Source organism: Thamnophis elegans, chromosome 10, assembly GCF_009769535.1.
Source record: "Thamnophis elegans isolate rThaEle1 chromosome 10, rThaEle1.pri, whole genome shotgun sequence".
Classification (NCBI taxonomy): Eukaryota; Metazoa; Chordata; class Lepidosauria; order Squamata; family Colubridae; genus Thamnophis; species Thamnophis elegans.
In genome coordinates this window covers 33267925-33280586 of record NC_045550.1, presented here as the reverse complement: position 1 = coordinate 33280586, position 12662 = coordinate 33267925, and the positions used below count along the sequence as shown (strand labels likewise).

Genomic DNA, 12662 nt, shown 5'->3' with positions numbered 1-12662 from the left:
TAATAATATCAAAATTGTTAATTAATAAAGGTCATAAAATATAGTCAGGACAGTATAAAGTTGATAAAGCTGATGAGGATGTTTGTTCCCATCATCTTCAGGTAGTCTCTCAGAAAGAAGCTGAAAAGAATCTCCTTGCAGAAAAGCTCAGTGAGTTACAACGAGAGCTGAAATATGCCAGATCTGAGATTGAACAGGTGAAACTTGACAATTTGAAGCGACAAGAGCAGGATAAGGTACGTGCGGATATTTTTTTCTGTGACATTGAGGGCCGAATTTTATTCCTCGCAGGTCTTTCAAGCTAAAAAAATCAGTGGTGGGTTCCTACCAGTTCAGACTAGTTCGGCCAAATTAGTAGTGGTTTGGCGGCTTGGGTCGCTTGAAACGGCAGTGACCCAGGCCTGCTACACCCTTGAACCGGTTCTCCGAGTAGCAACATAGGCACTGCCATCTTGTTTTTTGCTTCTGCACATGGACAGAGCAGTTTTTATTACACTGTGCATGCGCGAAGTGCCCACAAGCGAACCAGCAGTAGTGACTGCCAGAATCCACCCCTGCAAAGAATGTCTAGGACCACACAGATCAGAAGGTAACTTCTTAGCCTTTCGTGTCTAGTAGGTAGAAGGATTTGCTTGTGATTCTCCATATGTATGTCACCTTTTATGGAACTCTCACAATAAAACCAGTCTGCTTTGGTGCTTAAGGGACATCCAGAAAAAAGGTGAAAATGTTTTTGTTCTGCCAGCAATATAGAAGAAGTGGATTTTTATTCTCACAGCTGTGTTAAAAATCTGTAGAGATTCTCAGCCATCCAGGTCATAGTTCTCCCAAAGGTGCCTTTTCAGGAGGCAGCTGGACTTTCTTGCACTACTCAGGTGACCCTGAAGACACAGATAAACCTCCAAGTGTTTTAATTACCCTCTAAAAGGATGCAAATTACCAGCTGTCTGCAAGGAACATAAATCCTTCCATTCCCCACTATTCTGTCAGAGCGGAAGAAGCTTCTTGGATGAGAAGCGGAATGTCTTCAAAAAAAAACAATACATCCCAGTTGCCTCTTTAAAAAGCACCTTTGGGATTACTGCTGTGTTATAAAGCTTATTCTGTTGGCATTGATAGCTTCATTACTTTTGTAATGAATTTTAATGGTAATGATTATTTACTTCTTTTAAAAGTAGAAAGAATGTAAATTTAAAATGTTATTCTTTAAGCATTTTTAAAAAGCTAAATAGAGCAGCTTAAGTATTTTTCAGTATTGTTATTGGAATGAAAGGTAAAAAGATTTTGAAATTTTGAGGAGTTCAGTGAACTGACAAATACCACCTCTGGCTGGCCCCAGAATGGGGTGGCAATGGAGATTTTACAATATCCTTCCCTCAGAAGAGGGGAGGAAATGGGGATTTTGCAGTATCTTTCCCCTGCCACGCCCACCAAGCCACGCCCACAGAACCGATAGTAAAAAAATGAATTTCACCACTGCTTAAAACCTAAAATTTTGAAATCTATTTTGTGAAATTATTGGATTCACAGCACTGTATATTCAGCTCAGCAGGAAAGGGAGGGGGTCTGACTGATTTACTTTTGCTTATGCTTTGGTGGAAAAATGTAAATTTCAGAAAAGTGTTAAATTGAGAGAGAGTGCTGTGAAGTTTTGTTTTCAACCACAATTAAATTATTTAAAGCCTCTTATATTACTGACATGCAGCAGATCTCTAGGCAGTATAGAGTTTTAGCATACATTTCATGAAATTATTCTAATTTCATGAAATTAGAAATAAAGCATATAAAAAATTAATACATAGAAAATATAAAAGTACAGACTAGCAGTGGTGGGAGAGCATCAGTTGGAGATTTCATGTATGAATTAATACTGTCCTCTGTTGCCTCTGTTCTAGATCATGAAAATCATACATATGCCAGCACTTATTTATTTATTGTTGACATCTGTGTTAAAAGATTTATTTACAGCTATATAAACTAAGTTTAAGAAAAAGACCACAGATTAAGTAAATTTTACAGAATTCATATTCCAACAGTTTCTAGGAAATCTATAATGCCATAAGGGGGCAGTGTTCTTGCAGAAAATAAAGTCAGCTCTCTTTTTTTCCCCTTCTGCCCATCCAGATGGATTAAAAAATGGCAGCTTATTTGAAACTCCTTCTGATGATCTTGATATAAATGAGGGTAACAAGCAAAATAAAACATGTTTGTAAGACATTTGTGTGTATATGCAGCAGCCTATGAGTACTATTGAATACATTATTGAATACATACAATTATATTAATATATTTTAACATATTTAATATTCCAAGTGCATTTTAGATCTTTAATTATTACATTTATGGTCCTCCTTTCCTTTGAAAAATGAAAACAGTAACATGAGAAATTTAGTTGCACAAAAACAACACGTTGTAGTAGAATGGTTAAGAAAGAATGACTACACTCAGCTCCATGGTGAAGGTAAGTTCCCTAATCCCAATGCAACATCTCTTCACTCCCTTGGAGAAAGAAAATGTAGGAGAACTTAGCCCTGCCCACTGTCACAAGTTACCAAGAGCTTCTCTGAGGGAAGACAGCTATTCCTGGGGAAAGGACCACCCATTCTTGTTCCATAGATGAGGTAGAGAGATGTGGGGTTGATGTAGAGGACCAGTTTCTCAGGGAAGAACATAAACAACCAAAGGACTCCTAGTTACAAGGCTGAAGTGTGCAAGGGGAAAAAATCTATTCAGGTGTGAGAATGATAGAAGAAAATGTGCTGAGGTATAAGAGGGGACAGGATTCTCAAGCTGGACAATGGCAATTAAAAGAGCATGGGCAAATAATTTTTAACATCTTTCCTGAACCATTGCAGCTTTAATTTGAATCAAAGTTTTTATGGCTGCTTTTAATATTTTCTTCTTTTTCAATGCAAGAAAATTGATTCATGGATTTTGTGATCTTGGTGTCATTAAGGTTTTTTAAAAAGAAAATCAGTACTCAGAAAGCATTGGGATGTAACTAATTGAAATTCCAATTGCTTGAAATTAATGTGGCACAGCACTGAGGATGAAATACTAGGAGCTCTAGGAAGTTTTCAGAAGGTAAGAACCAGGGCAGAAAAACCTTGCTTTTTTGTAAATAGCATGGAAAGAGATAAGTAGATACTGGTGATGTCATGAGGACATCTAAGATAGGACACTGTGCTGACACAGACATTCTTTGATTAGGCTCCATTCTCCTGGCTCCACATTTTGTTTCTCATAATGCATATATGGGGTTCCCCCCCCCCCGCTTTTTTTTCAATAGCTCTTTGTGGGATTGTTTGATTCTGCTTTTAAATAAAAACACATTGGCAATATCAGCCAGAGCCCTATTGTATCTCCAGATAAATCTATTCACAAGCTTGCAAAGCACAGGCTCTTAAGACAAAGCAAACAAACAGCACAACAAGGGTGAGAAACCCCACCAGAACAAATCTGAAAAGCATTTCAGCTGGAAAGATTGACTGAGAACCAGCAGAAAGCCAGCTTTAAAACAAATACATTCCCTGAAGGACTGTAAACAGTAACTCCACCCCGATTGCTTAGAGCAGCGCAGAATGACAGAAACGGGCCCTGTTGCTGCGATTTCCTGGAAATCTTATTTCTAGCCCTCCGTTTCTTGCTTTATAAAACAACTTTAAACCGTTTGATGACTGTGATCCTTCTGAGACTGGACCTGATTCAGTGAGCTATTTTCTGCAAGGTAGTACATGCAGAAACAGAGTAGGAACAGAGGCTGGAACAGAGAAGGGCGAGGTAACAAATGCAAGCCAGATGCTCCTCCCCAGGGCAAGGATGTTGCAATTCATAGCTGGAAGCCGCATGGCTGTGTTCCACGCATGGTCCAAACTCCGTCCTCTTGGAGAAGCTTATGAGTGGCTTGCAAAGCAGTGAGCAAGTTCTTGGCTCCAGAAGAAAAGATCTTGCCCAAGAGCATCTCATTTCCTGGAGCTCCCCCTCTCTGAATCCCCAGAGGAGCTCCCTTCAGCCTAGATGGCAAAACACAGCCTCCCAAGCACAACAAGGGAAGCAAATCATCCTGCTCTACTCTGGGAACTGCAGTGCCTGCCAGAGGTTTCCTGCCCCGTCCCCTACACACAGAGGAATGGAAGTAACTATGATGTTACTTCTACCTTTTCTACTGCTATTCCTATCATTTAAAAGACTGATCGATATGATTTATTCAAAGAGAAGCCAACTGTTTTGTTAATAAAATCATCATCATCCTAGGTCCTTGGAAAACATTTGCTAGGTTAACAGATTAACAGAGTTGGAAGGGGCCTTGCAGATCATCCAGTCCAATCCTCTGCCCAAACAGGAGACCCTACATCTGAATAGAAATGACTATGCAACTAACAACAACAACAACATATTTCCCTTTCAGAGTAACAAAACACAGAAACATGCATATATATGCTGGCTTGGAATTCTGGCGGCTGCATTACAAACATATCCAGAGATCACAAGTTTGGCAATAGTCTTGGAGTGCTTCAAGATTTACCCAGTTAAAATTTGAAGCAATGTATGCAATGAGGTGATGACAAGGATTATGCTGGCTAACCTTGCCTCCACATGTAACATTCCTGTACCAGTGTTGCAGCCATCTATAGACATTATTTCTGCAACAGGGAGAGTAATGAGCATAGAAAATGGGATCAAAGTCAGCAGGCAAAGCTAGTTAGCATGTCCCTGCTCTCTAATCACATTATCAGGCTACTTGAGGTAACATAACTACCTCTGAAATAAGTTTCTCAAGAGATCACAGCTCTCCTTGAGCCCAGGAATTCTGGAAATTATAGTTCCACACATCTGGAAGCCACAGGGTTGAAAAGTTTGAACTCTCCTAAATCAGAGGATCAGAATGATCATTGGTGTTTCCTCCAAGAAGTCCTGTGATGTGGGTGTTGTTTCCAATTATAAATGGGATGATTGAAGAAGCCAGATGTGTTCAATAATGTCCTGGGGCCAATACCTCTGACACTCATTAAATAATTGTTAAATGAATTATTATGTATTCTAACTATTTTAGCCTATACCACTTGGTTAACTCTGGAAATGGTTTTGCCCTCCAGATGTATTGGATTACACCTTCCAACAGCTATAGTCAGGATGACTAACTATATTAGCTACAGATGATAAATTGTCAACACATCTGGAAGGTATAGGATTGGGAAAGATTGATGTTCTTGAGGAACCTTGGGTGATGCACCTATATAGACTATATCCTATCATCAGGATTGGGCCGTGTCTCAGACTGCTGCTTATTAGATAGCACTAGGTGGCACTAAGTATCCACAAGTCAATTCCCCATGTAGGCAGTAGGCTTATTATAAGAAAAAAAGATTAAAAATCGAGGGGAAAATTAAATATAAGTCCATGGCAGCAGAATCTCTTAGATAGCGTAGGCAAAGCATATACAGGATCATCATTCATCAGAATACAGATATACTGATTGTCCCGAATTGATCAGGTTGAAACAGAGGAATATCTGATGTTAAATAAAATAATATTTTATTTAACAATGTAAAGATTCAGAGGGATAGATGTAGAGAGAGACAACATAAACATAGTTAAAATTATGTGGAAATTTGGATAGTAAGATATAAAATATATAGTAAATTATCACAATTTGATAGCACTAGATAGGTAATAATTCTATAAAAGAAAGCATGTTGTTGTGGATTTTGTATAATAGTTTTAAAAATGTATTTTTATATATGGAATCTGAATGTTTATTATCCTGCTTGATTTTTAACCCTTTATAACTCTGTAGTCCATGATCTGTGATTTGATTCAGTAATCATCTCTCTTCTCTTTTCTATACAATTTCAATATGTAGAAAGGCACTATTTATGACATATTGTCAAAAAAGCAAATCAATTAACAAGACAAGACAAATACTATATTCAACACTACATTATAAATACTCTTTAATACCCAATCTCCCCTTTCTGTCTTTTAAACAGATCTGGGCAAATTTAACTCATGTCTTCAGATTTGCTATTAGGGTTGTTGTTGTTTATGGCTTTATTAGTTGTTATTATTGGTTTTTCAAAAGAATTTTGTTTCAATAAACAAACATCTCTATGTGCCAAACACAGACTTCTTTTCTATCATAGCTAGTTTTTATTCCTACAACATTTCACACCAAATTTTCTTTCCGTATCCATGGAAATGATCTGTCATGTTCACTATGAATCCAGAACTATACCTGAACCCCACCCAAAGTCCAGAAATTGAAATCTCCCAGGGAGATGGCAATATATGCCCAATAGATCCCCATCCTTTTGTAGCAAATAGCCACCATCCTTTTTTTCACTGCAGATGACTTATTGCGTGACTCCAGCCAGAGAACAAATAATCACCTCCATATATACTAAACCTTGGACCAACCAGTCTGCTAACATTTGCCCTCTTCCCTGTCTAGTTAAGTTTGCATATTTCTGGCTACTCTTCTCTCTTTGTTTCAACCTGCTTCATCCTTCATGCAGCTGCAACTCTTTATACATCCCTTCATTTTTGTCTTCTTACCTGTGACTTTCTCAATAATCATTCTATTTCCACTGCTCCTTATACTGGCCAGTGTCCACCATGCTGGCTAACTAGTTTCTAATGGCAGCACCTAGATAAAGCCATCCTTAAGCACAGTAATCACAGGATGGCTATGACACCAGAACCCTAATTGCAATTTCTGCCCTCTAATTTCTGGCCTATTTCTGGTTTCCTCAATCTATGCCAGCAGCCCATGCTTCCTGATCCAGTCCAATATTCTTGCCCGCCATCAACTCAAATAAGGCAAAATACAGCTCCTATCTGTCTTGTTCCTCTTTTTAGATGTTTATCTCTGTTCCAGTTTGGGTTCCTGTTAGAACTGATAGAACTCTCTCTGTTCCATCCACATAATATCTTGACACTCTTTAATTTTGGTGGGCTAACAGTGGTAACCTATACAGCTTATGTTTCCAGGCTAAAACTAATGCAACAGCACTTTGCAAAGTGCTTTTCAGATTTAAAGATGAGGAGTAACTCAATAATACATTGCATGTTTGGCATGCATAAGATCCAGTTTGACAAACCAAGAATGAAACCAGCAACATAAATTGGAAACCTTCCCACCAAAATCCCATGTATTACTATTGTCGGGCTACCAGTTTACTTCCATGAGGAAGTAGAATTAAGGAAGGAGGGGAAAATATCACTTTCTCTTCGAAGGAAAATAGGTTGGCCACTTCAACAGAAGCACACACAGAACTTCCCATGGAAATCCAGTCCTTCTGACCAAATGATACAAGTCACAGTGGGGCATAGTCTTCTGCCAAGATGATGGAAAGTGCAGCTGCTTGCTGAACTGGTTTCCGTGAGGCAGTCATGAAGAGCAAAAGAAAGAATAAAATGCCTTCACCTGTTCTCTCAGCTGCCATACTTCCTTTACTGAGCTCTCAGGGGTTTGCATGAGCCATCCTGAATTTTGTTTTGATCATTTATTGGATAAATTGCTTATACACATCCAGTATTATTCATCTTTATTCTTTATGTTATAGAGTCTGTAGATAGTAGCATCAGCTAATCTTGCCTGGACTCAGAGATTAAGGAGGATCCCTTTGATTGGAACTTGGGTAGGAGAGTTTCAAGGAATCCTGGGCTGTAGGCTAGACTGGACAGATAAACACATCTTGGAAGAGGGCAGTAACAAACAATGTCTATACTGTTGCCAAGAATATTGCCTGAATGTGTTAAGGTTGTTACCAGGCGTTGCACTCAATTTGAAGGAAATTCACCTTTTGCAATGCTATAATGCAGTGGCCAACAACCTTTTGGACACCAGGGACTGGTTCTGTGAAGAGAGGTTTTTTCCATGGACTGGAGGGGGCATGGTTTCGCATGCTCCCCGCATCCCATGATTAGGGCTTCACTCGTTTGCATGGATCGGTTTCTGGCATGCCGCAGACTGGTGTGGGTCCATGGACTGGGGATTGGGGACCCCTGCTATAATATACAGTGGGTTTTGAATTGTATTACCCCGCTGTACACTTTCAGAACAACCAATGATTAGTTTTTGCAGTTCTTCTCTTCTAGGTAGGCCAAGCTACCAAAGATAGAATCATAGGATTGGAAGGGGCTATTTAGCTGTAGTTGAACTTGATACAACAGATTCAACCTAATCTCAATGCTGGAATCATATTAAAATATCCCTAACAGATATCCAGTGAAAGGAAGCCCAACATTTCTCTGAGTAATTGGTTCTAATTCACAATTGTCTTACTTAACTTCTTCTTAAGAAGTTTCTCTAAAGTCTCCCAAATATCTCTCAAAATCCCTCATTGCTACTTGTGCTGACTGAGTTTCTCCAAAATTGTTCAACAGTTCTAAAGGATATCTGGCTCTCCATTTGTGCTGTATGCCAGTGATGCTCTAGTTGCAAGTCACATGCCAATCCCACCTCAAAGTTTGGATCACAGTCCCCATAGCCCCACTAAAATGTGTTGTTAAACTGAATTTTTAAAATGTAAGTGAAAGGAAATATTAAATATATGAGAAGTAAATCATATTGACCAAATTAACCTAATTAATTACTTTTAAAGCAATGATAATGTAAATAATAGGATACTGATATTTGGTTATCCTGACCCTGGTCTTGTTCTAGAGTATAGTCCTTGCTTTGTTACTCAAGAAATATAAGTTGCATGTTACTGCTTTACTCTATACCAGTGTTTCTCAACCTTGGCAACTTGAAGATGTCTGGACCTCAACTCCCAGAATTCCCCAGCCAGCGAATGCTGGCTGGGGAATTCTGGGAGTTGAAGTCCGGACATCTTCAAGTTGCCAAGGTTGAGAAACACTGCTCTATACCTTAAAGTTAAGTTTACATCATTTCATAAAACGTAGCAGAAGTAAGACTGTAAGCAGCCCATTGCTGCTTACATTTCCCAATTCCCATACAGCATCTTGGCTTTAATTTCCAGTATCTTCCTTTTCTCTTTTGCCAAGGGATTCATTTCTCATACAAGATACAAATGTTCCAATTAGTAGTTTTACTAGATGACTGTCTCAATTCTGCTCCATGATCCCATCCATAGAAGACGAAGAACACCCAATCCATGAGTTGCAATAGGGAAATGTATGGATATTTTTATTTCACCTTTTCTGACCCATACAAAGGGGCATTAATTCAGCCGACTGATATTTTGAATGTTTGTCAAAACTTTTGGACAATGTATTTTGAGTATAGGATTATGGATATTTAGTAGCAGCAAAGGGCCAACTCATCAATCTTCATGTTTCTCCTGAGCTTATTTGAGATCAAAACATATTCAAATCATACAATAACTCTAGTGAGATCCAAATGATTTCTGTTGCCTTTATTTTCATCAGGGTGTTGCTGGGTGTTCAGCCAGGTAGCTTATATGATCTAATCGCTTGCTTTCAGTTTGGCATATGATGACTATGAAATACAGTTTTATACAATCATTAATTGAAAGCAAAAATAAAACAAAACTTTCAACCAAGATTGAAATTATGGAAGGCAACTTTAGTATCATAGAAAGTTCTGTTGGTGAAAATTGTTAGCAAAGGTTTAGGTTTAGAGCAACCTTCCCATTTTGGATCCTGGGAACTTTCCAAAGATGTGGATTCCAAATCCTACGATTCCCCAGTCAGTGTAGCCATTGCTGAGAATTCTGGGAGAAAATCCACACTTGGGGGGAGGGATATCCAAGTTGAAGCCTACAGGATCAAGAGAAGCTTAATGGCATCTGCAATAGATTTGCGGGCTGTTTGGAAAAGGAATGGGACAATCTAAGATCCTGCCTAAGGCAAAGTCAGACCAACTTGAAGTGTCCCCCACCTCAGTATGTTGCAAATATCATTCAGAGAATAGAATAATTTTGGTTGTTTTAGTTGGTTAATATTTCACATTAAGCCATAACACAGTTTGGGATATTGTTATTTGAAAGTAATGTTATGCTATGCAAACATAACACTATGGATACTTTAACCAAGCTTTGGTTATAAGCTGTAACTTAGAATGATTGTAATCTGTAACTTAGAACATTTATATAACATAATTAGTACATTTTATGAAATGTTGACTTACAAAGCATTGGTATCCTTTGGTATATGATGTTTGCCTGATATTGGACTTTTCTTTTATTCTATCAATATGCAAGTGAAACACTCTTGAGTGTTTCAATCTCAAATGTTGGAATTTACTTTCCAAGAAGAGAAAGAAGCTGTCACTGAAAATAAAATAAAATTAATTGCTTTAGTAACAGTATATTTCTGGAGAGCAGTATCCTTTATTAAAATGATTAGCAAACCAGATGCCGTTTCATTCTATGACCATAAGGCTTCTTTCATGATATGGATAGGATAGCCAGATTTCACCATTCCAATTTCTTGTTTAATTTAAATAATTACAGTTTGTCTAAGTGTGACACCAGCACTTCTAAGGGATGTAAATAAATATTGTACCTAGTGATTGATAGTTCTATCCCTTTCTATGCACAAAGCACATTTTAGTACTTAAGAAAATTGTCACAAAGTCACTGAAAAAGGCATGGGGTGGGATCTTTGCTCACTAATACTTTTAAAGGGAACCCAGCTTATACTGTAGTGATAGAACAAGCTGCTGGCATAATGATGCATTGTCTCAGCTCTTTTGGCTCTCCTCTGTTTTACTATTGGCTGGAGTTCTGTGATATAGAAAACAGTGAGATAAGGCTACATAAATCATGGCCTGTGCTCAAGGAAAAGTGAACATCAGGGGAACAGAAGGTAAAATTAGTCCCCACCCCCAGCCATTCTGAAGATTTTGTGAATCACTAAGGAAGAAAAGTTTACAGTTCAGTTATGTAATGCAATTTTCCTGCTCTGATACTTGATACATGAATCTCTTGCAGGTTTTAACAATCTATGCTTCTAGAGATCTTATGAGTCAGATCAATCCAAGTAGTTGCTAAAGGAAAATGTAACCCTATTTAAATTTGTGTTGAACCTATAAAGCAAATGTCAAGGCTGCATTTATATTCCTTTTAGAATTTTGGCCTGCCACACTTTCTTTTATTTCATTATGCTGTTTCTTTAAGTATAGTCAATGGAAGGACTAGAATAGAAGGAGTAGGATTGTGGAATGTATTGTTTTTCATTCTTTACTAGAAGTCAAGGTCATCCTTTGTCTCCATGCTTTCACACCTGACCGGAAGCAGTTGGGCGTAGACGCCAGCGTGGTAGAAGAAGATTGGACCATGTGATAGACTGCGGGTGTGGGGACAAGATCATGAACTTTTAACTGGGTGGGATTCTGATGTAACTTCCAGAGTTGGAATCCCACAGCACGATACCAACATGCCTGTCTTATTAAATTGGAACTTTAAGCATAGTTTTGCTTTCGACTCTGATTTAATTCTGCATGGTATTTGGAACACTGACAGCAAAGCTAGCTCATGCCATACCTTTTCCTGTGTTGTCCTCATTACAGAACACAATTACCAGCATCAACAAAGAGCTACAGAGCTTCCAGGCCCAATTTGAAGATGCAATTGCTGCACACCAGAAAGAGGCCAAACGCCTAAATGAACATATAAAGGAGCTGGCAAGAGAGAAGGAATCAGTGGGCGGGAGGTATGTATGCCTCTTTACCTGTCACTTCTGGCCATTTCTTCTCTATCCTTGTTGAATATTGGTCCCCGAAAGTGGATTGTGTATCCATTTGTCAACAAGAGTTATCAGTGCAAGCTGGGAATATAAACAGATTTAAAATCTAAAGTCTTCTGTTTCCATAGACGTTAAGATTGCTAAATGTTAGCAGAAACACCTGACAAAACATTTTAAGAAATCGGTGTTGGAGATGCATCATTTTTCAAATGAGTAATATGATTAAGGAGGAGGTTCTAATGTGATATAAATTCATAACATTGACACATCTAGGCAAACAAATTTAGCAAGCTTTGAAACCCTGCAAACCTCTCTAAAAGGGCTTCAGCTATGTCCAAGAGCAGAATCAAACTATTCCTGAATTTGCTGGGCTGTATTTGAAACTGCAGTGGAACTTTTCCTGAAGAACTGCTGAGCAGTCTGTTTCCCCCTTTGCAGAAAATTCTTACCCAGCTCTTTTCTCTAGCATATTCTCTGGGTTTCCAGGACAGCAGAACTTGAAATTATTATAGGTCAGTTTCACAATGTCTTTGAGGGTTGGGGAATGGAAATGATATACAAATGGTGCCGTGTTGTTCCCTGGATGAGCTTAGACCCAGGGGCTTTTATCATAGCACGTTGAACTTGTTGAAAAGCTGTCATCTGCCTGTATTCCGGATGGATGTGGCCTCCTGCAGAGCATGTGGAGTATCCAATGTGTTCCCAAGATGGGTATTGGCTAGATAAATTGGCACTCATCCAGCTAGTCAGTGCCTTTACTCCAGTTCCAACACCGACTTGCCATTGGAAGCAGAAATCACTGCCCACCCTGTCATGTCCCCTCTTTTTAATATCCAACTCTAGAGAGTGAGGTTTTTTTTTTACATTCTTCCAAATATCTGCAACTCTGAAAAACCTCCCCGATGGTAACCCTCACCCACTGCCAGATGTTTCCAGGGTTCTACTTCTTACAAACTGAGAACGCAGAACAAAAATGACCCAGCCTG

At 38.7% G+C, this 12662-nt stretch overlaps 1 protein-coding gene across 1 annotated transcript in view; it reads left to right on the top strand.

Moving 5' to 3' along the window:
• Nucleotides 1-12662, top strand: part of CROCC2 (ciliary rootlet coiled-coil, rootletin family member 2) — a 101166-nt gene that overhangs the window by 53739 nt on the left and 34765 nt on the right. Inside the window, 2 exon segments of the mRNA XM_032224820.1 lie at nucleotides 102-236; nucleotides 11501-11647. Coding sequence (XP_032080711.1) covers nucleotides 102-236; nucleotides 11501-11647 — 282 coding nt within the window.